The sequence below is a fragment of the Palaemon carinicauda genome, chromosome 19 (assembly GCF_036898095.1).
Source record: "Palaemon carinicauda isolate YSFRI2023 chromosome 19, ASM3689809v2, whole genome shotgun sequence".
Taxonomy (NCBI): domain Eukaryota; kingdom Metazoa; phylum Arthropoda; class Malacostraca; order Decapoda; family Palaemonidae; genus Palaemon; species Palaemon carinicauda.
Genome location: NC_090743.1, coordinates 83,140,186 through 83,167,633, shown reverse-complemented (window position 1 = coordinate 83,167,633; position 27,448 = coordinate 83,140,186). Strand labels below are relative to the sequence as shown.

Below are 27,448 nucleotides of genomic sequence, written 5' to 3'. Positions count from 1 at the left end.
CTTACGACAATGATTCCATGATTTGACAAACTGGTAAACGAGAAGCAGCACCATGGATCCCATTAATTTAGTTTTGTGGATGAAAAACAGTGCCATGAATTCTATTAATTTAGCTTTGTGAATTAAAAGCAGTGCCATAGATTCTATTAATTTAGTTTTGTGAATTAAAAGCAGTGCTATGGATTCTATTAATATAGTTTTGGGAACGAAAAGCAGTGCCATGAATCCTGTTGGTTTAGTTTTGTTAAAAGGAAAAGCAGTGCCATAAATCCCACTAGTTTAGTTTTGTGAATGAAAAGCTGTACACATTATTTTTTTTCCAAAATAAAGTTTATATATCATTGCATGTTTTCTTTCTCTTCACTTTACTCTGGGTCGCGAAGGAATGAAATGTTTCAAATAGGGTCGCTCATGAAAAAGTTTGAGAACCACTGCTCTAGAAGAATGCCCTCCATAGGGTCGTCGACGACTTTCCCCCCGGCTTCTTCAGTCGATCCTTTCTTGTAAGGAAAGCATCGGAGAGGGGTGTCCCGTCATTGACCACTCAGCTCTGATCAAGTTTGTCGAACAAACTTCGTTCAGCGTGGAACAGCAGAATCGATCAGACTTGTAGCGAGGCCACAAGACTCCATATGCCCTGGATCGGAAGGATGGGTACTTCCAGGTCCCATTCCATCTGTCTTCCAGGAAGCACTTGGAATTCAGCCTAGACTACAGATGTACCAGTTCAAGATGCTGTGTTGCGATCCCGCCGCAGCATCGCAGGTTTTCACCAGAGAACTTTCCCTGCTATCCTCATGGCCACTCAGGAGCAGGCTTCCGCCTCCTTCGCTCTCTGGAGGTCTGGCTAACTCCGGTAGTCTCGGAATCGACCTTCTTCGACACCGAGACAAGCTTCCGGGACTTTACCAAGATCTAGGGATCATGGTAATTCGTGAGGAGCCTTCTCTGCTTCTACCAAAACATCTGGGATATCTAATCATTAAATTGACTCCTATCTCCAAGCCTTCCCATCAGTTGACTGTGGCAAGGCTGAGGAGAGTTGCAGAACCTTTCCTCAGACAAGGAGAGCTTTCAGCCCTATCTTGGTACGTTTTCTAGGTCTCCTTTCCTCCTTGACCCGTCTAAGTCGCGAACGGTCGCCTCAGGATAAGTTCCCTGTTAGGCGGCCCAAGTTCCGGTGGAATCAAAGCAACGATTAACCGGACTTTCTGGTCCCTATGGGACCAGCGGAACAATTAGACTTGCAATGGGGGTTGACCTACAGAAACCTCTTGGAAGGGAGTGGATCTTCTCGTCCTTCCCCCACATTTGATGCTGTTCTCGGACTTGTCAAAGAAAGAGGGGGGGGGGGGGGCCCATGTTCTGGTTCAGGCCTATGGTCATGACCTGAAGGGTACCTCCACATCATTCAGCTAGGCTTAGAGGCCGTAGTCTGGCCCTTCAACAGATCCAACGGATCCTGCCGAGTCGCTCCGTGCGCGACAACTCCATGGTACTGGCGTATTCCAACTAGCAGGGAGGTACTTTTTCATACTTTCGCATCTTGCAGTAGAGATACTGAGATGAACCGAAGTCCACTCAATACCACTATCGGCTCGCTCATTCCGGGCAGAGGAATGTTCTCTCCGACAATCTGAGCAGAGACTCACAGATAGAGAGTACCTGGGGGTCTTTGGCCTCTAGTAACCAGCAAAGTCCTGGCCTGGGGGACCTGATCACTACAGCCTGGAACTTCAAGCTGCCGCTGTACTACCCCCCAGTCTCAGACCCCAAGACTCTTTGGCAAGATGCCTTCCTGTAACGGTGGGACAACATCGACGCCTACGTCTTCCCACCATTTTTTGTCTGTTGAGAAGGGGGCTCAACGAGACCAGGTTGTCGGTCAACCCATCGATGACCCTGAGAGCTCCGCTGCGACTTTACGCAGAACTGTTTCCGGACCTTCTGCATCCCCTGGCGGAACTCCCGGGAGAGCTTCTTCCACGACACAGGCTACTCAAGCAACCACACTGCAACATCTATCACAAGCCGTAGCATCGCTTCGGCTTCACGCCTGGAGACTATACGACGCCTCCTCACAAAGAGGCACCCCGCAACAGTCGCGGAGCGGAGGTCGCGTCACCTGCGAAAGTCATCCGCAGGGATCTACCAGGCGAAGTGGAGAGTCTTCTGTGGTTGGTGTCGTAGGAGAGGTACCTCTCCCCTCGATGCCTCTGCTCCAGCAATAACGGAGTCATTGTTTATTGGCGGGAGGAAACTCGATTTCCGCTCTCGGCAGTGAAGCCTATCACTCAGCCTTACCCTGGCCTTCAGGCTGAAAGGAATAGATATTTCCTCCCCGCTGGATCTTTCTTCGCTCATGCGAAGCTACGAACGTACCTGCCCCCAGTCGGAGTGAGACCTCCTCCATGGAATATGGTTCGGGCTCTTACGACCCTTAAGAGATCTTCTTGCGAACCATTATGTCAGGACTCTAACCGTCGCCCGTCTTGGAAGACGGTGCCACTGCTCGCTCTGGCCTCAGCCAAGTGTGTAAGCAATCTTCATGGTTTCTCGTACGATGTCGCCCTTTCAAGAGGATAGGGGGAGGTAACATTCAGGTTCGTTCCTGAGTTGGTTACTAGACTCAGAATCTTGGAGTCCCGGACCTTCGGTTCAACTCCTTCAAGATTTCGAGTCTCCGTTCTGTAACAGATGACCCAGACCTTCTACTTGCCAGTAAGGAACCAGAGGGGTTATCTTTAAGAACAGCTGCAGTTCGTCCTCACGTGCAAGCCCGGTTTGGGAGCACAGGAAGGACGCAGGGGAGGGTCACCAAGTATGCCTTTTCAGCCCGAATTCAAGGGCATTCATCTCGGCCTGAATCCAGACCCTCCCCTGTCACGTCACCCTACAGCCCACAATGTCGGATACATCGCAACGTCCCTGGCCTTCAAGAGGGACTACTCTGTGACGCAGGTGCTACAAGCTGGAGTCTGGAAGCGTCTAGCGACCTTCGCAGCCCACTTCCTGCAGGACGTGACCCACAGGGTTATCGATACGTTTCTATCGCCCTGTGGTGGCTACACAACAGCTGGTCTAACCTCAGGCTCCTTTTTGGACAGGTAGCAGAAGGTTGAGGGCATTGTTACCGGGTTTTAGACTGCATGAACAGAAGTATGTCTGGCCCTTACTTCTTTCTTCATCCTCCCCTCTCCTGGGGAAAGCAGCATCCTGGTCTCTGCATAGCTGACCTCAAACCTCTGTAGGTAAACCATGCTTCCTTGTGTTCCGAGTATTGAGATAATACTGTCGCGTCCCCCATACCTTGACGAGGTGGTATTTGGAACGTCCTAACCCAGAGTTCCGTCTAAGAACTCCAGGTCAACTGCCTAGGACGAGTCACACTTTCTTCCTTCACACACAAGCTTATGTAGGCCACACGTTCCTTGCAGAGCAAGGAACTTGTGAGGTGCAGGGACTCCTTTTCTCGAGTGCGGCTCACTCGGATTCTGAGTCCCCAGGTAAGCCAAAGCCAGTAAGGCTGGGGACTTTCCACCCTTCCTAAGGGGTAAGTCACCCTATGTAAACAGCGTGGTTTGCATTTCGGTTACGGAACAAATGACAAATTCGGAGATAATTTGTATTTTTCCTAACCATACAAACCTTAGCTATTTACACATATTTGCCCGCCAGCCCTGTCCCCCAAGTCAAGTCCTACCTCTAAGTGAAGTGAGACATTTCACCGGTGTGTGAGGGGGGAGGGGGTAGCAAGCTACCCCTCCCCTACCCCTGCTAACTAGCGCGGGGGTAGTAAACCCTCGTTAAAAATCTAATGGCTCGTCAATTTCAGCTACACCGAAAGTAAACCCTATGTAATTAACTAAGGTTTGTATGGTTAGGAAAAATACAAATTATCTCCGAATTTGTCATTTTCTTAAGCTGCAGATACCCTTAACGGGACCATCCGGTATACAGTGGAACCTCTACACACGAACGTATCTACATCCGAATTTTCCAACATCCGAAGTAAAATTCAAGCAAATTTTTGACTCTACGCCCGAATTTTATTTCGACACACGAAGTAAACATTACGCCATTGAGCATCGAGTGCTCAGTTCTCTATTCTTGTGTGTATCGTGTGGTTGTCCCCTGTTTGGTCTGTTATTTACAGTGATTATTTTCTTCCTTTTCTCACATTTCCTTTTTGATTTTACCTATAATCATGGTGCCTAAGAAGCTAAGTTTCAGTACAGGAAGAAGGCAATTCTTTCATTAGAATTGAAGCAAAAAATTATATAAAAACATGAGAGCAGTGTGCATGTGAGTGATACTGTATGGCTAAACAATATGGCCGGAATAGGCCTATGATCTCGAGGATCATCAAGCTGAAGGCAGCCATTAAAGCAAATAACCATCGAAGGGGATCACTATTATTACAAGACATCTTAGCAATACCCTGGAAGAGATAGAACGCCTTTTGTTGATAGGGATAAAGGACAAAGAGATTGTTGGCAATGATCATTTGTGAGAAGGGCCAGCGCGATGAACAGAAAGAAAGAAAGAAAACCATGATAGCATTAACAAGCTCTTTTAAATAAGACTTCTCTCTTTTTCTGTTTCTCTCTAAACATAGCATTAACATGTTCTTTAAATAAAATATCTCTCTCTCTCTCTCTCTCTCTCTCTCTCTCTCTCTCTCTCTCTCTCTCGTTCTTCTTCGCTGTTATAGTGTTAGTTACGTCTATTATTTTTTTTCCGAGAGAGAGAGAGAGAGAGAGAGAGAGAGAGAGAGAGAGAGAGAGAGAGATTAAACAAAAATGTGTTTAGAGTACATATGATTTTTAACAGCGTCAACAAGTTGAAAAACAATTAAATGTAACTAAGAAAGTAATAACAGCGAATCTGAATTCCTTTATTAACTAAAACAAATATTGATACAAACACACTCGTGTGTGTATGCACAAACACACACACAGGTGCAAAAATTGCTACGCAGTAAGAGAGACGGTCGGGGAGGAGGTAGAGATGGTGACTGCGATAACATACCATAACTCGTCACTGAAAGTGATGAAAATGAAAAATCAAAAGAAAAAAATGTAAAAAATATGAAATATAAAAAAAAAAAAAATAAATAAGCTAAGTTAGATTAAAATTTCCGTAGTGTAAGTTACGGTAGTTATCACAGTCACCATCTCTACCTCCTCGCCGATCGTGTCTCCTCGTGCGTGTGTGTGTGTTTGCGCATACGCACACGAGTGTGTTTGTATCAATATTTGTTTTAGTTAATAAAGGAATTCAGATTCGCTGATATTGTTTTTTTAGTTACATTTAACTGTCTTCCAACTCGTTAACGCTGTTAAAAATATTATGTACACAACACATTTTTGTTTAATCTCTCTATCTCTCTCTCTCTCTCTCTCTCTCTCTCTCTCTCTCTCTCTCTCAGAAAAAATTATTAGACGTCTCTAACACTTAACAGTGAAGAAGAACAAGAGAGAGAGAGAGAGAGAGAGAGAGAGAGAGAGAGAGAGAGTATTTATTTAAAGAACATGTTAACACCATGTCTACCTTCTCGCCGATCGTCCGTCTCCTCCTGGAGTAGCACATCCTACACCTGCGTTGCCCTGTCTCTAAGGTAAAGTGGCAATAAAACACATTTTATATTTTTTATTTCTTTATAATTATCTTTTTTACAGGCTTCTTTCATATTATGCAGTTATGTGATTGTTATGTGTAATTATGTGTAGCCATTTATTAAGGATTTATTATGGGTTTTTAGGCTGAGGAACGAATTAAATAAATTACCATGTATTCTTATGGGAAAATTCGTTTCTACATCCGAACATTTTCTACATCCGAAGTTGGTTGTGGAACGAATTAAATTCGTATGTAGAGGTACCACTGTATCTTGTATTTTTTGTTTTAATTTAGGTATCAATTTCTCCACTAATATGACACCAATTGTATTTAAAATCATAACATCTAAACTTTTTTTTATAAACCGAATAATTCTGTTTGACCGAATTTTGATTTTTCTTTTACTTTCTTTTAAATGAACTTTTTAAAAATTTTCTTAGTCTAGACGCAAAAAAAAATCATGTAAAAAAGAGAAAAGGGAAAATCATAATTCTGTCATATAAAATTTTGGATTTTTTCTTCTTCTTTCCATTGATATGTTTCTCTCTGAAATTGAACAAAAGTAACTGAGAAAGGGCTACTGACATGCGAATAAGAATGTTTTTGAGTTATAAGCCCCCAAAGATTTGTTGTAAATTTTTGCTTTTTTCCTTTGAAAAATTAAAATAACATAATTATGATAACCTTACATCATACTTTAATTGTTTATTCCTACATAAAGGCTCCCTAAACGAGGTATTTAGACCCTAAGTGTACTAATAAATTTGGTGTAAGGGTGTCATGAGTTTCCAGCGGCCTCTCATTGTTGCCAGAGTTTTAGTTAGACTGTTCCAGCTTTGTACTCTTTTTCATGTTTCCCTCTCTTCTTGATTCTTTATTTTTTTTTTTCTCAGCTTACTTTTTGTTCTTTCTTTGACCTTGCTATGAAGTTCACCTGGACGTTTTAAAAACACGATGTATATACGAACTGCAAGTAAACAAACACATTTGCATCATAACTTCTATATGTCTTTGGAGATACTGGCTGGTTTTCTAGTTACTCTTGTAGATGATAGATCGTAGTTCGCCTACCCTCTCCCATTGCCTTCCATCTCTGCCAGATGTACAAGATTTCGAAACATAAGTGAAAAAAATTGCTGTACATATGCAAAAATAAACACACAAAGACGATATTGTCAAACCCAGTCATGCAGATGGTGCAGTTAGGATGACATCATTCAAAGACTGCTTTATCTTCCTTATTTGAAGAAATAATTGGCTGAAACTTCTGGAGAGCATGTACGACACGTTTCTGCATACGTAGAAACAATAATTTTATTTCTTATTTTTTCATGTTATATTATCCACCCTAGCAGACGGTCCCGGTCCCCTTAAGTAAATCATTAGATTACGTAAAAGTTTGTTTGAAAATATTTCAATTGGAAAATATTTAGTTACTGTTTTTGGAAAAAATCTTCATGTTACTGTATCTATGATTATGATGATGTTGAAATTATTTAAGAAACTTTGGATTACAAAAGTCATGTTCAATTAAGTAAGTTTTATGCTTTTCATTATAATTAAAGCTTTTATTAGACATGACTATGATTGAGCAGTGTACTATATGCATAAGTATCTTCCCTATGGGTATACTTACTTTTCTGAATTATTAGACACCTTTCTAAGTAATGTCTCCTTTATAACTCTTCAAGTTACATTGGATATATAGAAGTAAGAGGGGTGGTATTCATACTCATTCAGTTGTTAGTTCATGAGGAAATATCATTATATATCTTTAAGTTTTAAAATTTTTGTCTTTAGTGTTTTAACCTTTGATAGTATCATATTGAATATCATAATACTGTATGATTTAGATTTCTAACAAAACCACATTGAAGTTTTGTCTGGAACACTAATGGTAAAAGAAAAACAAATGGTAGAATGCTGTTCTTGTAATAAAGCTGAAGGAAAAATTTTTGTTCTCTATTGTTTTGCAGTATATCACGTTGGTAGCCCTTTAGGATGGTCGGAGTTGTTTACATTCACTACATGGAAAAATGGTACAGAATGGTCTGTGCGAGTGGCCATGTTTGGCGATATGGGGTCCCTGAATGCTCAGTCTTTGCCAAGGTGAGTTCTCCTTTGCAAACAGACTACAAGGTATGTTACACAAAAATTCTATTCCAACAACCAACTTGCTATATACTGTCGGTCACTTTTATGTGACGGCTACTACGTCTTTGGCAATTAAGACAATAGAAGTGTTACTAGACCTTTGAAATTGATAGTAAACAGATTTGATGGATACTTTTTCTGTTTATTTATTATAGCTGCTGCCATCAGATATAATGCATTTTCTTGGTTTAATAGTACAATATTTCTTTTCCTTCTAGTAATGTATACTGTAAGTCTTTAGATATTGAGTTGAGTTGTATAGTATTATTTTATTTTCATATACAGTACTGCACTGTATAGGCATAACATTATTTTTTTCAGTGACAAGAGAAATTGATAAGGCTTAGATAATTAACTTATTGTCATAGCACATCATATCTTGTATATATTGTAAACATGAGGAAGGGGTATTGCTTACAGGTAGATAGATGAGAGCTATGTCCAAAATATTGCAGAATAATAATGGAAGCGGAATTTTCAACCTTTTATTCACTAAGAATAGGGTCACGATTCATATTTCAGACCTTAGGTACTGGCATTTTTATTAACTTTGGATTCAAATTTTGTTTAGAAAGAATTAAAAAAGATGTATCAATTCTTATGTAATGATGAATGCCCTAATGTATTTGCTGTTATATAATTGTGAATCTCAAGCATGCCTAAAAAATAGATTTTGACATAGGAAAAATCTATTTTTGGGTGAGATAGCCATGTCGTCTTGATGGAAGCTCCTCAAAGGCAGCTTTCTACATGGGATATTTCTGCAAGTGATATACCAGAGAATTTTACCTGTAGAGGTATCACAGAGTTCTGACCTCCGGAGCGAATATCCTGAGAGATATCGTGTATACACCAGGGACGTGTTTAAAACAAGCCATGGCTATCCTTCCCCAAGTAGAGTTAACCTTGACTCGAAGGATATGGGATAGGATTGGATACGTGGGCGAGAGAGCCGTTACAACTCCCGATTCCACTGTGCTACAACTAACATGTTTCTTGCGAAACCATTCCAGGAGCAGCCATCGCATGACATAAGGCCTCACGCTGAGAATTGGGAGGGGATGAAGGGTAATGGGCAGGTCAATCAGGACAACATGGCTGTCTCACCCTTAAATAAATTTTTCCTTTGTCAAAATCCTTTTTTTGGGCTTAATCCATGTCGTCTTGATGGAAGTGTACCAGAGAATTAGTGTTCTCAGTTTTGGCTTGGAGTGTTTTAATTCTTTGATCTCTTATAAACAGCCAGACATCCCCCTAGCATTGGGAACGATGGTACCAAAGTGATATATTTGTGAAATAAGTAGGAGCAACGGAATTCAATAGCACAGTCCCTCTCACTGTGAATAAATTCTTTGTCTCCAGAAGTCAATCAGACTGTAGTCTAAAAAAGGAGGGTTAAAAAATTGGAGGTACACTGCTTTTATTGTATACAGTAGGTCCAATGAAAGGAAACACAAAAAGAACAATAATCTTTTATTATTTCCAAAGATTCATAAATGTAACAATAAGAATATGAAATATTTGCAGAAAACTGAAGTTTTCAGACCCCAGAATTATGTAACAGAGTAGTAAAATAGTAACATTCATAAGAGGAAAATATCACCTTTGATTCTTTACAATTATAAAATAGTACACATTGAAAAGAAGAAACATTATTCCACTTGCAGAGTGTAGACTGAGGGGTCTCAATTATACAGTCCATAAGAGTCCATCCATGCACAACACTTAAGAAGCTGGTTTAATCACACTACCAGTGGTCACCACAAAGTGTTTGATCTCTTCCGACTGACCTAAGTAATGTTTGATCTCTTCCGACTGACCTAAGTAATGTTTGAAGAACACTCTTAAAGATTTCTATCTTGTGTAAACCTGTAAGCCTTCAAAGGACATAGACGGGGAAAAGTTTAAGGAAGAGGCAACTTTCCTAGGGTCATGACCTGATGAAATAAGTGAGTTTGGACCTTAGTTGTTTCAGAGAAAGATTAGATCCTGTTGTCTCCCCTTTAAAAAATTGACTGCCTTTAAAGGCCCGACTCTTTAACAGGTAGGCCTTAAGGCATTCTAAGGGGCACATAGAAAGGTCCCTCTGTAGCAGAATAATCTTCCAGGGCCCCCAACGTTTCGTGGGAAGTTCGTCTTTTGCCAAGAATGCAGGATCTGGGTAAAGATTTACCTCTTCCCAATTATTATTATTATTATTATTATTATTATTATTATTATTAGCCAAGCTACAACCCCAGTTGGAAAAGCAAGATGCTATAAGCCCAAGGGCTCCAATAGGAAAAAATAGCCCAGTGAGGAAAGGAAATAAGGAAATAAATAAGTGATGAGAACAAGTTAACAATTAATCATTCTGAGAATTCATTGTCACCATCATCCCTTGTAAGTGCCACAATCTCGCTGACTTAGCACCAGATGCCATAGCAAGCAGAAAGATAGCCTTTTGAATAAGATCCCTCAGAGGTAGTGGCGTTATCTACCGATGAGGCAAAGTGCAAGACCTTATCCAACAGCCTTGGGAGGACCATTAGGTTTCAATTTAGCACTAGCCTTTGGGATCTTATTGAACAGCTCGCTATAGAGTTCAATATCAAAAGCATAAGCAATTGGCTTAGTTACCGCCGACTTACATGAGGTGATAGTGGTAGAGGCCAGACCTTGATAATGCAATGAAATAAAGAAAGAAATACATAAGTCCATAGTAATAGAAGAGGGATGATGACTTTTCATGAATGCAACCCATTTTTTCCAGGAAGACAAGTATTGTCGTTTCGTGGTATTGGACTTGTACTCTTCTATGAAGTAAATTCTCTCCTTCGCAACAATTAACTTTCTTGAGCTGAAGGGTTTTCGTTATCCAAGAGGAAGCGAAGACAGTCTTCTGTTGAACATCCTGGGACAGCACTAGATGATAGAGGGACCTGGAGAGGTTCAAGTTCCAGAGCAAGAGGATAACAATTGCTCTTGGGCCACTTGGGAACCACTAGAGTCGCTGTTTCCTTGAAAGTCCGCAGCTTGTTCAGGACTTTCATTAAGAGGTTGAATAGTGGAAATGGGTAAATATGAGACCACTGGTTCCAGGGATATCGCCTCTATTTCTGTCGCTTCCGGATCTAAGTTTGGTGCTATATACCGGTGATGTTTCTTGTTGAAGCTCGTTGTAAAGAGGTCTACTGTATTTGCATTTCTGGGACTTAGTCTAAGATGCAACAGAAGGATTTTGCCTCCAGAGACCATTCCATTTACAGAGGCTTTGATCTGGACAGGGCGTCCGCCGTCACATTACGAACCCCTTCTAGGTGAACTGGTGAGTGATGCCTCTGCTTTGCCAAAATGAGAAGGGCCAGAATCACATGGTTGATCTGAGGAGACCTGGAGCCCTTTCTGTTGACACAGTGGACTATCATCCTGTTGTCGATGACTAATTTGATGTGTGATTTTGTCTTCTGGTTCAGTCTCTTTAGAGTCAGAAACACTGCTATGTTGATACGAAATTTCTGAAATGTGGTTGACCAACGACCTTGTACTTGCTTAGAAGGGGGAATGTTCCCCCACACCTTGTTCCGGAGGCGTCAGTGTGAATTGTCATGGCAGGAGAAGGATACTGCAGAGGGACGTGTGTCGACAAGCTCTTGGCAGTAGACCACGGCTTTTGCTGCTTTTGCATTGAGACGGGTTTTTTGGCGAAGATCTCTCCGAGCATTTGATTCCTTTTTTCTCATCAGACTCTGTCTTGCATTTAAGATTGGGTCTGTCACGGCAGCAAACTGCAGTGAACCCAAGACTCTTTCTTTTTGCCACCTGGTGAGTACTCTTGAATGAAGTAGGCACCTGACAGAATTTACCTTTTCCTTTCTCTTGACTTGTAGTTGAGAGAGGGTGGGTGATTAGATTCCAGTGAAGCCCTAGCCACTGGAATTCGTGAGTCAGTGACAGCGTGGACTTTTTGAGGTTAATTTGAAAGCCCAGAGACTGTAGGAATTTCATTTCTTTTTGAGCTGTCAGAAGACATTCTGACTTCGTTGTAGCCCAGACTAGTCAATCGTGCAGGTATACCATCACTTGGAGCCCTTTGCTCTGTAATTGTTGGACGTTGGCCTCGACTTGCTTCGTGAAAATCCTTGGAGCTATACTGAGCCTGAAAGGCATACCTCTGAATACGTAGGCCTTTCTTGCCATTCTTAAACCAAGGTAGGGGGAGAAGCGCCGACCTATTGGAAGGGGCCAATAGGCGTCTGTGAGATCTATGGAGACAGTGTAGGCCCCCTGGGGTAGTGGGGTTTGTATTTGCTAGATAGTTAGCATCTGGAACTTGTCGTTCTGAATGAATTTGTTTAGTGGAGACAAGCCCAGATTAGTTCGAAGAGTGTTTGAATCTTTCTTGGGCACGAGGAATAGCCGCCCATGAAAGTTCATGGATCTTATGCAACGGATAACTCCTTTCTGGAGAAGATCCTGAATGTTGTCCTCCATAAATGGTGTGGGGGGTTGGAAGAACATCCTAAACTGGGGTGGTTTCTGTCTCCATTTCCAGCCTAGTCCCATGGAGACTATATTGTGAGCCCAGGGATCAAACTCCCATCAATCCCTGAAAAGGTAGTTGCCCCCTATCAGTAGCTCCTCGTTGTTGTGAAGAACCTGCTTCTTTAAATACCTTGCCTCTACTTCCTTGGCCTCTAGACTGTCATGGGTAGATACAATACTTTTAAAAGGATATGTCAACAAAGATAAAATATTTTTCCCCAAAGTGTGAGCAGCGAGATGAGATCCGACTATGGTATTGTTTGGTCAAACCTGTCATCACTTCACTGTTGTCAGCATTTTGAAAATAAACTGAGCTTCGACGAGAGCGCCTGCCGCGATAAGAGGACTGTTCTGTTCTGACTAAAATGTCATCATCTTAATTAGTGGAGTCAGCATATTTTGAGAAACCGAGCCTGAGGGAAATCCTTGATTATGAAATATGTCATCATGGAAGGACACGTGCTGCCCTTTCGTTACGACCTCACACGTGGTCCAGGTTGCATCAGAAACTTCTTCTAGAAGCTTCCATGGAGTGATCAAAGTGGGTGTTTTTGAGGAAGCCAATAGAGAGACAGAATTATGTAAAAAGAATGCCTTCTATAGAAATGACCACTGCCCAGTGTAATTAACTCCCATACATGGGTATATAAACTTCAAGAAGAGATTGTCCAAGAGAGATAGGACAAGACATAAGACAGGACAGGACTATATCCGAAACAGATGAGATCCAAGTCCTAACGAGATAAGAAGCAGAGAAGACCAGAAGTCTGATAGAGCCAGATTCTAACCTTCCCTTCAGACAACAGAAGCCTATCTCCAAAATCCTGTTATGGCTGAGAAGAAGATACAAATTGAAGCAGCCAGCCCTCCCTGTTTGTGACGCGAAGTAGCCAACACTGCTTTCAGCTTGCCATAGTTCAACAGTATCATTGAATTCTTGGAAGAAGACCTCTGATGACCCTTCTTGATGCCACCCTTTCTTTGATGTCTTTGAATCCGGTCATCGTGCCAGTTTCATCTGAACTTCAGCCGCCCCTCTGCAACGTTCTCAAGCCTGAAATCTCCGTACCAGTATCGTCTCAGCAGCTGCAGAAAACTAAGTATTTCTACCATACTGCTGACTGTTCCCCTTTTATATGAGTGTTTAATTGATTTGATTTGTCAGTTAAAGTAAACGAATTAGTAACATTGGTTTTCTTTATATAAGTTTGTGAATAAACGTGTTGTGTTTTTTCGGCGGTTTCTTTTTATATTCATTTCCCATATTTCAATGTTGGTTGTTGGAAGCATTTATTTTAATTATCAAAAGAACCTGTAACGATTTTAAGATCGTAACAGTTGGCAACCTTGCCAGGATTTTCTACAACGTAACCAATTGAAACAGGGAGAACATAAAAAGAAGCAGAAAGATGAGATTAAGAAAGATTTGATAGCTTCAGGTAAACTTCTTGGTCTAGATGGCGATGCTCTCCATGAGTATGTTTTTAAGGGAGAACAGGAAATGTATAAGAGAGATGAAAGAGCAGATGAAAGAGCAGCTGAAAGAGAAGAAAATGAAAGACAGTAAGAAGAAAATGAGAAACAGCATAAGTATGAGGTAGAAATTGCTTTTTTAAGGCACAATCTTCATAATAGTCCGCCAGGTAGCAGACCAGGAAGTAATGTGTCAGGTAGGAGACGGTGTAGTAATTCATCACTCAAAGATTGGTAAGGCAGCAGGACAGCAAGGCCTAACTGCCACATTAGAACAGGGATAGTGCTCTCAGGGTTTTGCAGTGATAGGGCACAGAGGACAAGTCCTCACAACCAGCCATAGCCTACCAAAAACTAAGAGGGAAGCCTAAGAATGGGTAAGGCGGCACAAGTTGTTCTACCTGTCAGCATTAGAACTGGGGTGATGCGTTCCAATGGGTAAACAAGAAGTAGACATAGGGAACAAGTTCCCAAGACCTGCGCCGCCTCACCAAACATATACTGTAGGCTAAGTGGAAAAGTGAAAAACAGTCACCCTAGGACAACTGTTAAACACTATCCAATGCACCCAGAATGACCTTCAGGACTGCAGCTCCCCACTATGACACATCAATAGCATGGGAGGATGGGCAGCCTCACGAAACCAGCAAGGTTAAGTGAAAGAAGGGGATGGTGTACAAGTGCATATTCACCAATCATGGCTGCTGGCCAGGGTGGAGTTAGCCTAAGTCGAGATTGATAAAATATGCACATCCAGAGGATAGTAAAAGAGGGGGGATGACCCTTAATCATACCACAATTGTAAAAGATTGATATAAAACATTCTTACAATAATATGACTAGATAACAAAGCATTTCTGTGCGATTTGGATACTTGAGACGCTGGCCACAGGCAATAAAAGACTTGCACATTGAATTAAAACGGGGTGGAGACTCAAAATTCTCCAACACACAAGAAAGGGGTAATCAACTTAGTCGATGAGAAAAAAGCCGAAGCATCCATAATCGCAAAATCACTCAAAAAGCTACGAAAACATGCAGAAAAAACTCCAAGCAACTGTCAAGATGGTGTCTGCAAAAAGGAATGTTTTTACAGGAAACGTGTAAGTTGTAGCACACTGGGATCGGGAGTTGTAACAGCTCTCTTGCCCACATACCCAATCCTATCCCATATCCTTCGAGTCAAGGTTAACTCTACAGTATTCGGGGAAGGAAAGTCATGGCTTGTTTTAAACACGTCTCTGGTGTATACGCGATATCTCTTGGGATATACGCTCCGGAGATAAGAACTGTGATACCTCTACAGGCAAAATTCTCTGTTACTGTATATCACTCGCAGAAATATCCCAAGTAGAAAGCTGCCTTTGAAGAACTTCCATCAAGATGACACGGCTCAAGCCCAAAAATATTACTTTATCAAACTCATGAGCCTCTCCCCACAAATAATCAGATTATAATTTTAATGGCAAACTATAGTCAATTTTTTTTTAGTGAGGCAGATTTCCACCGATTCGCATGGGTGTCTTTTTAGCTTGGAAAATGTTCCTAGTAGCTGATTGGTTGAAAGTATTTTTGCCCAAATTGCATCATTGTTTTCAAATAATTACCAAGTAATGTAAATAGAATCTTATGTACTAACCTAAATACTGTAGATCCGTCAGATATATATTTTGTCAACAAGTAATGTTTTCAAATTAAGAGATTATAAAGTATTATAATGGTAAGTCTAAATTTGATAACAACATCCATCGAAGTCAACGACAGGAGCTTGTTTACAGATGCATGCTACATAATTTTGTAACTTTTCACATATTTTAATACAAATTGCAATATATTACACTAAACATAAGAAAGAAATGTTAGTATAAACTTTGTATGAATACCAGAATATACTAAAAACATGGTATTAATAAAACCCGCTCTTGGTGAAAATTGCGGGGAGGCAAAAGGAGCATTCTACTGTTAAACACTGAAGCTGAAATGGAAGGTAGAAGGAGGGATATTACGGTTGTAACTCAGTGGTGAAATCTATGAATTCCTTTATTTGTGATTTTTATGCAAATACTACGGTATCATCAAACCAAAATTATTGCTATTAATAAAATCTAAACCTTTATGGTAACATAGGAAATCTTTTCTATACAGACTTAGCAAGTTTTATTAATGCCATATTTTTAGTAGATTCTGGTATTCAAAGAAAGTCTATAATATGTTTTTCTTATGTTTAGTATAATTTATCCCAATTTCTGTAAAAATATGTGAAAAGTTACAACATTATGTAGCTTACATCCAAATACAAGCTCCTGTCGTTGACTTCAACAGATGCTATTAAATTTACTATAATTTAGACTTACCATTACAATACTTTATAATCTCTATTTATTACCATTATTTATTGACAAAAAATATATCTGAGGGAGAAATTTAGGTTAGTAAGTAAGTCTCTATTCACATAACTTGCAATATTTGTGGTCTTCATGCAAATATCCAAGACCTTACAGTTCTGTCCAGACAGTATGATATTCTTTTGTGCTCAGAAACTTTGGTTTCTAATATGAGGCCCTCATCTGAGCTCCTTTTAACTGGTTTTAAGAAGCCAATAATGTTGAAATGCAATGCCATCCGTAGGGCCAGGGGAATGGTGGTGTATATTAGGACTGAATACCTTGCTTCTCATAAGTCCTGCAATGAATGTGGATGTCAGGAGATTCAGGTAATAAAAGTTTGTGACAGGCATAACAACTTCTATTTGTGTTCGATCTACTGGAATCCAGACATGAATGATTCTATCTTTGATTGTCTTCTTACCATTAAGGCTGAGATACAAGATGATAGAAAGGCCTCTTTTGTCTTTATTGGTGATTTCAATGCTCACCATAAGGAGTGGTTAGATTCTATTTCTCCTACCAATCGCCATGGCTTAAGAGCTTTAGACTTTGCCTCTGAATTAGGCTGTGAGCAAATCATAAGTGAAGTTACTCACAGGTCTGGTAACTGCTTAGACCTCGTATACACCGACTCCCCTGGAGTTATAACAAGTAAGGTTGGTTCTCCAATTGGGAGATCTGATTATGCCTTAATTTCATTAGTAGTGGAAAAGACTGAGCAGCCTGTCCCTGATTTATCATACTCGTGTAAGATTTATATGAAATCTCAAGCAGACGAATGGAATTTTGCATGATCTTTTGGGCTTGAATTGGTCACTATTGTTTAATAGTGTTGATCCTGTTGTCCCTTGGAATGAGAATCTAGTCAACAGGATTGATAGGCATATCGCTTCTCATGTGCTAAGATAGGGAGTGAAGGACAAACCATGGTTCAATGATGCATGTAGATGTGCTTATTTGGAGAAATAGGAGGCCTATCGTCTTTGGAAAGGTAACAGATTAGATTTGACGTGAAATAACTGTAATCAGCTTAGAGCTTTTGCTCAGAGAGTTTATGCTTCAAGTGAAAAGGAATACAATTTAACCATAAAAGAAACCCTTTCTGGTACAACCCAGGAGCATAAGTGGTGGACTACCCTTAAATCTGTACTCTTTGGTGTAGATGCAACAGTTCCTCCCTTACTTCAACCAGATGGCTCTGTCACTCACTGTCCAAAGGAAAAGGAAACCCTTTTGGGTGACGCGTTTAACAGTAAGCAGAGTAATGAGAAACTGGAACTTCCTCTTTCCTGTTTTCCTGAGAGTAAACTAACTAGTTTAGTGTTTCGATCTTGTGAAATTAAAGCTCTCAAGCTGGATTTTGATGCTTATGGAGCTGTAGACCTAAATGGTATTTTTCCTCTAATTTTTATAAAGACTGCAGATTTCTTAGCTCCCAAGTTATCTGTTATTTTGCGCAAGTTAGCTAGAGGAGGAGCTTTTAGTACTTATTGGAGTATTGGTAATGTTACTCCACTATGTAAATGTGCAAGTCCAAATGATTACCGCCCAATTTCCATAACTCCCATATTATCTAAAGTTTTTGAACGTCTTCTGGCAAACTGTCTTAATAGGTTTGCTGAAGGTAATCATGTGTTCCCTAGTTTGCAATTTGGTTCTCGTAAAGGCCTTGGAGTATGGGATGCCCTTCTTACAATCTCCAATGCTGTACAGAAATCCCTTGATTATAGTCAGGAAGTTCGTATGATTGGCCTTGATTTTAGTGCTGCCTTTGACCGTGTTAATCATGAGGCCCTTGTTTTCAAACTGAAACAGTTGTGAGTGGGTGGGTCGTTTCTTAGCATCATTATTGAATTTTTAAGTAATACAGTAGATTGTAAAGAGTTGTTGTTGGTGGGCACCATAGTGAGTATAGGAATGTGATGTCAGGTGTTCCTCAGGGTAGTGTTCTTGGCCCATTACTTTTCGTACTATATACTCATGACGTGGTTTGGCCTAAAAAACAAGCTTGTGCATATGCAGATAATGCTACTCTCTTTGCATCAATTCCATCTCGTGAATGTAGATCTGAGGTTTTTGAATCCCTTATTATTATTATTATTATTATTATTATTATTATTATTATTATTATTATTATTATTATTATCGTTAGCTACAACCCTAGTTGGAAAAGCAAGATTCTATCAACCCAAGGGCTCCAAGGTAGAAGGTTGGCCAGGGCACCAGCCACCCGTTGAGATACTACCACTAGAGAGTTATGGCATCTTCTGACTACCCAGACAGTATTACATTTGAGCCTTCTCTCTTGTTATGGTTTCTTTTCCCTTTGCCTACACATACACTGAATAGTCTAGCATATTCTTTACATACTCTCCTTTGTCCTCATACACCTGACAACACTGAGATTACTAAACAATTCTTCTTAACCCACGGGATTAACTACAGCACTGTAATTGCTCAGTGGCCACTTTCCCCTTTCAAAGGGTAGAAGAGATTCTTTAGCTATGGTAAGCAGCTCTTCTAGGAGAAGGACACTCCAAAATTAAACCATTGTTCTCTAGTCTTGGGTAGTGCCATAGCCTCTGTACCATGGTCTTCCACTGTCTTGGGGTAGAGTTCTCTTGCTTGAGGGTACACTTGGGCACACTATTCTATCCTATTTCTCTTCCTCTTGTTTTGTTAAAGTTATATAGTTTATATAGGAGATATTTATTTTGATGTTGTTACTCTTCTTAAAATATTTTATTTTTCCTTGTTTTTTTCCTCACTGGGCTATTTTCCCTGTTGGAGCCCCAGGGCTTTTAGCATCCTGCTTTTCCAACTAGGGTTGTAGCATAACAAGTAATAATAATAATAATAATAATAATAATAATAATAATAATAATAATAATAATAATAATAATAGCCCAGTGAGGAAAGGATATAAGGAAATAAATAAATGATGAGAACTAATTAATAATAAATCATTCTAAAAACAGTAACAACGTCAAAACAGATACACTGTATGTCATATTTTAAACTATAAAAAGACTTATGTCAGCCTGTTCAACATGAAAACATTTGCTGCAACTTTGAACTTTTGAAGTTCTACTGATTCAACTACCCGATTGGGAAGATGATTCCCTTAATAAAGATCTAGCTAAAATTTGTGCATGGTGCAAATTATGTGGTATGAAGTTGAATCTTAACAGAACCCAAAGTATGATTGTAAGTAGGTCAAGGACAGTGGCTCTTCAAGGTGAGGATCTCGGCACTGATAATTTTTCTTGAACTTTGTATGACTTTTAAAATTTTAGGTGTCTTTTTCGACAAAAAATGTACTTGTAAGAAACACATTCGGTCTGTGTCTTCTTCAATTACACAAAAAATTGGCTCATTGAGAAAGTCTTTAAAGATTTTCGGTGATTAATCTATTCTGAAGAAGTGTTTTGATTCTTTCATTCTACCTTGTTTCAAGTATTGTTCTTTGGTGTGGTCTTCAGCTGCTGATTCTCATCTTAATTTGTTGGACAGGAACTTACGGTCTATTAAATTTTTTATTCCTTATCTAGATATTAATCTCTGGGACCATTGTTCAATTAGTTCATGATTCATGTTGCAGAAGATTTATTATAATTCTGACCATCCTTTACATTAAGGTCTTCCTGGACAATCCCATCCTGTTCGTAATACTAGGGCATGCAGTTAATTCTAATAGTCAGGCCTTCTCCATCATAAGGCTCAATACTACAGTACTCTAGAAGTTTTATGCCAGCTGTGGCCATGTTGGGGAAGGATCTTCCTGATCGCATAATTGAATCTGTAGAACTTCAAAAGTTCAAACTTGCAGCAAATGTTTTTATGTTGAACAGGCTGACATAAGTCTTTTTATGGTTTATATATGAAGTATCAGTTTCAATGTTTTTAAAATATTTTATTTTAATTATTCATTATTTCTTATATTGTTTATTTATTTCCTTATTTCCTTTCCAAACTGGGCTGTTGTTCCCTTTTGGAGCCCTTGGGCTTTTAGCGTCTTGCTTTTCCAACTAGGGTTGTGGCTTAGCTAGTACAGTAATAATAATAATAATAATAATAATAATAATAATAATAATAATAATAATAATAATAATAATAATAATAATAATTATTTGAAAACAATGATGCTATTCGGACAAAAATGTTTTCGACCAATCAGCTACAGTATTAGGAAACTTTTCCGAGGTAAAAGGGCCCCCCTGCTAGTTGGTTCAAATCTGCCCCACAAAAAAAAAAGAAAAAAAAGAAATTACTATAGTTAGCCTTTATGTTCTTGCAGGTTGCAAGAGGAAGTATCACAAAATATGTACGATGCTATCATTCATGTGGGAGACTTCGCATATGATATGGATTTTGTGAGTACTATAATGTCATGAAGGTTTGTTAAATATCTATTCCACTGCTGATTTGAATAAAGGAAGTACTGTAATGTATCGATTTTGAGATAGTTTTGGGAAGTCATTTTATAGGTCAAGCACATATATCAGAAGTTCAGTGAAGTACGTATAAACTTTTTTTCTCTGGGTAATTGTGATGGTCATATAGATTTTTCATCATATTTTACAGTAAAGTAGTACAGTACTGTACCTTTAAAATTGGCAACTGTTACATAGATAGACAACATTCATCTTCCTTATGGTTGATACTCTCAAATTTGCACTTATTCATTACTTCAGTAAAAGTTCTTGACAGTAGGTTATGTCTGATAAAGGATTAGACACATTTTGGCATTACTAAAGAATTACATACTAATATGAATATGTTCCTATTCACGAATTCATATATTGTTGCTCGATTGTCATATTTAAATTGAATAGCTTATGGACTATCAAAAGACCTAGAGTGATTGAAATTTATGCCCTAAAGTTTGTGTATTTCCTTCTTAAATTTCTACTGTGCCCTAATGTATACCATATTTACACATGTTCCATTATATACAGTACATGGGAAATTTGTTTATCCTACATATCATAAAGAATTACCTAACAGGAGAATGCTCGTGTTGGCGATCAGTTCATGCGACAGATTCAGCCCATAGCAGCCTATGTGCCGTACATGACTTGTGTTGGGAATCATGAGCAAAAATAGTAAGTAGTGTATTTATTTCTTCCTCCTGTATATAAAGATATTAATTAACTTTCCTTAATTTCATATACATTAAGTAATGCTTGATATAAATATGTATACCATTACATGTAAACTTCCATTTGTCTAAAAATACTATTTTTGTCACATCGAAGGAAACAAACAAATTTTGATAAATCAAAAGTGTATTCGTTCCGCAGTAACTTCAGTAACTATCGTGCCAGGTTCAGCATGCCTAATCATGAAGATTCTGAAAACCTTTTCTTCAGTTGGAACATGGGTCCAGTTCATTTCATCTCTATCAGCACAGAGGCATATTATTTCATGGAGTACGGCATTAAGCCACTTTCACGTCAGTATGAATGGCTCATCAAGGATCTAGAGGTGAATGATTTCTTTAAGTTTTGTATTTTAGAATCAAAATTACCTAGCCTTTGATTTCAGTGTTATGATCTTCAAGAATAGAAGATACAGAGTACCTAAAAAGTTTAGATACAAGAATAATGCTTTAAAGAATTTTACATTGATACTTTTTAAGCTAGATTATTTTTCAGTCTTTTTAAATGAGATTCTTTTGTTTTGGGGCTTTCATGACTTCCCAAAATTAACTGATTTATTGAAGTTTTCATGACATTAATTTTGCTATTTCAGAAGATGCAAATAAATGTGTTAACTACTAATTTCAAGGGTGGACTATTTTTTAATAGCTAGCCCAGTACTGTATAGAAGTAGATATAAGAGTACATTAACACAATGTTTATTCTCTATCCTTTACAGTAATTTATTTATTATGAGAAATATTGTATTACTTATTCTATTATAAAGTTTATTTGTTCTTATGCATATACAAAACGTTTGTCCTTTAGAATAGAGAATGTCTTCAGTGGAGCTGGAACATTGCATTCATTAACAAGGTAGTTAATGATGTGGGGAGCACAAAGCAAGTAGGGCCCCCCATTCTCCTGTCAAAGGCACTTCATTTTTATCTTCAGCTACAACTGTGATTGTACTATTGCTACCAATAACAAGGTTATTAATTCTTTTTATTCTACATACTGTGCAGTTTTGGATTTTGGTATGGTGGTGTCACAGTTAGAAAGGGAATTTGAACACATTAATCAAAAGCAGGGCACATGATCGTTGACCTGTGACCTCGTCTACTCGAGCCAGGCTGGGAAAGTCAATCAGAATTGATTTTTCACCTGTGCCATATAGAATGTAAACTGTTGATAGTCATTTACCACCCGGTCAATGTACTAGGGAGGTCGGATAATCAGTGGACGATTTGATGTGGGGTAATCCTGATTGCAGGAGATGTCACATGGTAACGGCTATAACCCATCTCCCAGAGGAAGCACATTATTCCCATACAGCCAGGTGGCTAATATACCTCACCCTTGGAAGCAGGGGGAGGAGTGTGGGGCGAGAACCATGGTCGGTGCCCTCTTCGCCGCTGGGCTCCCACTACGCCCAAACGGCAGTGTGATTTCTTTTAACATTCGTTTGCCTGATAACTGTTATGTAAAGTAACGAATATGTGTGCCCCCTCTCTCTTGCTTGACTTGGTCAAAATTAACGTTATAATGTTCATTTAATAAGTCAGAGTTGAGACAAAGTGAATTTTTTTCTACAGTATTAATAAATATTGTTAGTAAAATACTCTGCTCATTTAGGTCAGATAACTTAGACCAAAATAAATCTGATAACTACATAATAGTCTTCTATTTACCCCCGATTCCAAACATTTTGAACTTATTCTAAATGAAAATTGTGCATGCCACAATTTGATAGTCAGGTAGGCCTTCACTGGTTGATGACACAAGTGGTACCATAGCGTAGAGAGCACTCCAGTAGAGGGGGCGGCACAGGGCGAGCCCAGGTATACCCAGGGATATGCATCGTGGGTATTCGTAAGTTGTGCACATTTTATTGATTTGTCTATTGATACATGTTATCGATTTGAGAATACATTTATTTGAAGATATGTTTTTTTGCGGATTTCTTTGCATATTATGGCCATGCTTATTGTTATTACTGTTGTTATTCTTTTTATTTAGTCATGACTATTATGATCCTAGGAAATGTTTTACAAGAAACCTTTGTTGGTATACAGTTGCAGCTATTTATGGTACGTTAGGAACATAATGATTGTTCCTTATGGAGGTTTTAGTGTAATGTATGTGTGTTTATCAGTGATATATCCTAGATTATTTTCTGACTCTGGGGCTAATGTCATGTCCAGTTTGGGGCCTAACATGTTAAGCAGATTTTTCTGACCCATATCTAGTTAACTGCATCCACTAATGATCTGCAGCTAAATTGGTTGAGAAAAGTAGGCTATGTGAGGATATAAAATTGTATTTTGATATACTTATGATTTTCAGATTGTGTTATACAATGCAGTATGTACTCATTGATATTAATTTTTGTATATAACGGATTTTGAGCTAAGCGAAAAATCTATTTTTGGGTGAGAAAGCCATGTCGTCCTGATGGTAGGTTCCTTAAGGTAGCTTTCTGAGGGATGTTTTGCTACCGTGATACTTCAGAGAATTAACCATAGGTCTCCAGAATTCTAACTCCTGGCGCGAGTATCCTTGATATATCTTTAAGGATATCGCATAATATCAGGGGACGTATTTTTGATACGACACATAGCAATCCTCACCCCGAATAGATTTAACTCTTTGAGGGGGAAGAGTGGCGAACGAAGGGGAGCCGTTATCAAGGTACCCGGTGGACCCCCTCCCTGTACTACTACGGCCCGTTATTCCTTGTTGCATTTAAGCTGGAATAGCCGCAGATAGAGTAGTTTCGGGTGGGGTCTTTCCATTACATAGTTGTTTGTTTTTTCTTTTTGAAAGAAGGGTGTGTCCAGCAGGATGACATGGCTATCTCACCCAAAAATAGATTTTTCGCTTTACTGTACTCAAAATCCGTTTTTTGGGCTCAGCCATGTCGCGCTGATGGAAGCTTACCAGAGAATTAACTTCGTACTACTGTATACAGATAACACTTGTGCCGTGTGTACGTAGTACACAGTGTTGATAGTATACAACATTTACAAAATTTTTTCAGTTTTAAGAGTGGCACTCATCATTTCTTTCCTTTCAGGGAAGGAAAAATATTTTCTGTATACGTTGCACGTATAATTCCTTTAACATGTTACATTCGTTTCACTCGTTATTCCATTTAGTCATTTATTCGAAATAAATGTCTATTAGAATGTAATTGCGTCCTTTCTCGCCCTGCAATTTGCACATTAAAGATGCCAGAGTTATTTTACATACTTATTTAAGTAAACCTCATATCATTGTATGCTTACAAACAATGGATACAGTTGACAGTGATGTTGTTTCGACATTATATACAAACCGTGAGACTGTTTGTATATATGGTGGATACTTATGTTTGTTCATACAATATATGCTAACCTTGAGGCCCCTTTTTTACTGTCTAGTATGACTCTTCCCTGTAGGGGGCAAGAAGCACTAACATTGTCTATGATTACTGGTAATGATGGATAATTATAACGTCATTTGTCTCAATGGTCCAGATGACCATAGAAAAATTGTCCCAAGGTTAAAGCACCGATGAAAATCCACAGATACAGTACTTTCTAGTAATTCTCTGGTAAACTTCCATCAGGACGACATGGCTTGACCCCAAAAAACGGATTTTGAGCGAAGCGAAAAATCTATTTTTGGGCGAGATAGTCATGTCATCCTGTTGGACCCACCCTCCTTTTCTATAGAAAAGGCCTTCACGGAGTCCCTCCCGAAACTACTATATCTGTAGTACCATGCTCAATGCTACAAGGAATGACCTCCATCTTGAATATGGCGCCATCTTGATACTCAATAGTAGTATGGGAAATAGGGTAACCTTGATAACGGCTCCCCTTCCAAAATTGCCACTCTTCCCCCTCGAGGCGAAAACGCTATTCGGGGTGAAGATCGCTATGTGTCGTATCAAGATATAAGTCCCCTGATTTATGCGATATCCTTAAGAGAATGTTAAGGATATTCGCGCCAGGAGTTAGAATTCCAGAGACCTAAAGGTAAATTCTCTTTGAATATCACTGTAGTTCATATATCCCTTGGAAGCTACCATTAGGAACCTTCCATCAGGACGACATGGCTATCTCACCCAAAAATAGATTTTTCGCTTCGCTCAAAATCCGTTTTATGTTCTGATGATCTAGGATACATCAAAATGTTGAAGGAATACTTCACGCCAACATTTGCTTAGCGGTCTCAACAGTGGACTGTGAAAGGATACACAGAATATGTTTGAAAATCATACTACTGTATGTTATATACTGTAGATTTCTAAATGCTGTATTTGCTATAATGCAGGAATACTGGCTACTGTATAGTCTTATACTGTAGTTCTGCCGGCATACTAACGGTTAGGCTAGTACCTGTCGGCAATAGCCGACAGAGAGAGAGAGAAAGAATGGAGAGAAGGACTATCGTATTATTATAGTTTAGTACAATAATTAGGGTTGTAGGGACTACTGTCTCTACTGCCTTCTTTCCAGAATGAGGATTCAAATGGAAGGGGAGAAATTGTATTAATTCTAGCTTCCATCCAGCCACAATATCTGTTGCCGGCTGCACTGCCGGTTACAGGGTTTGTGGATGGCAGTCCAAGAGAGGACTGAAAAATACTCAAAGTTGTAATGGGTCTCCCACCGGCAGCCGTCATGGCCGGCATAACCTTTCCCGGAGCCTTGCTTCTGTTAGGGGTAAGGTCGAAGCGGCAATCTAGCCGCCTTTGTAGGAGCCCGGCCGGCATCGTAATCAGCCCGGCAAGCGGGGAGATTGTAGAATACCCGCCACAGAGGCTGTGACGGCTAGGCCATCACTAAAAGACAGAAGGGGAAGGGAAAAGGTCTTATATTTTGCATTGAAAGAAGGCGGCAGGTACACCTCCTACTGTCGGCTGCAAATCAAGGAAACATAGTTTCGTATGCCGGCGCCGTCTTGGGCGGCAGAGGAATAACAATTCCTTAGCCTAAGACATTGCTGGATATAAGACATGTCTTCTAGTCCACAAGGGAGAAAGGTGGCGGCAACTGTACTACTTTTGGTTGTAGACTAGGGAAGCCGGGCTTCCTATGCCGGCAACTGTGTAACTGGCAGGGGAATGACTAATCCCCATCGGTAGAGTTGCCGACAACAAGACTGAATACTCTGAGTTACTGTCGTATTCCAAAGCCGGGATACTTACTGGCAAAGAGGATGGACAGAAAGACTGTCTCAGTCAATCCGGAATACACTACTCTATGGCAAGACAAAAGATAGGGATGCTGCCAAATGGGGGCACTCAGAGGGAAGGAAGGGGTTATCCTTAAATCTCTAAAAGAGACGAGTATCAAATTATGATAGTAATTCTAGATGTACTATCTCCGATTGAATTAATAAAATGATACAAGAGGATAAACGGGGATAACGTTACTAAAGTATAGCCTAACTCGAGTCGGGATCTCGGCTACGTTATATCACCGAGGCCCTAACGTATACTATCAAAACGTGTTAACAGAAGAGGAAATATTACATGTGTGATTTTATCTTCACTAGTATAATTTGCCTAAATAGTTAGAATTCATTATAGCTGAATACCGGGGACGTCGTACTACTAACTAAATAAAGCATTTATGGCGTACGACAGCGGTCCAAAATGGCCGCCTGCGGTGATGGCTCTGCTCCACTAAACACATCTAAATTATGCTAATTTGACTGTGAGAAGGGAGCCAAAAATTATACACAGGAAAGATTAAATAAGATTGCATTGTAATAATCATTGTAATAGTAACAAAACCGAGAGCAGTTGGGAGAAATACCGTGCTCAATTCGCTACTACAAAAGGAATAGTTCGCTGGGGTGGTACTGGGAGGGGATCCACCGGCTAACCTTGATAACGGCTCCCCTTCAATTTCGCCGCTCTTCCCCCTCAAAGCGAAAACTCTATTCGGGGTGAAGATTGCTATGTGTCATATCAAGAAATACGTCCCCTGATATTATGCGATATCCTTAAGAGTTATTTTAAGGGTACTCGTGCCAGGAGTTAGAATTCTGGAGACCTGTGGTCAATTCTCTGGGAGTATCACTGTAGCCAAATATCCCTTGGAAAGCTGCCTAAACGGATTTTGAGCGAAGCGAAAAATCTATTTTTGGGTG

At 39.6% G+C, this 27,448-nt stretch overlaps 1 protein-coding gene across 1 annotated transcript in view; it reads left to right on the top strand.

The window, feature by feature from the left end:
- The window catches only part of LOC137658695 (acid phosphatase type 7-like), a 141,567-nt gene that overhangs the window by 54,346 nt on the left and 59,773 nt on the right, over window positions 1-27,448 (top strand). The window contains exons 4-7 of the mRNA XM_068393685.1: window positions 7,599-7,731; window positions 20,458-20,533; window positions 21,168-21,265; window positions 21,464-21,647. Coding sequence (XP_068249786.1) covers window positions 7,599-7,731; window positions 20,458-20,533; window positions 21,168-21,265; window positions 21,464-21,647 — 491 coding nt within the window. The remainder of the gene's footprint in view (window positions 1-7,598; window positions 7,732-20,457; window positions 20,534-21,167; window positions 21,266-21,463; window positions 21,648-27,448) is intronic.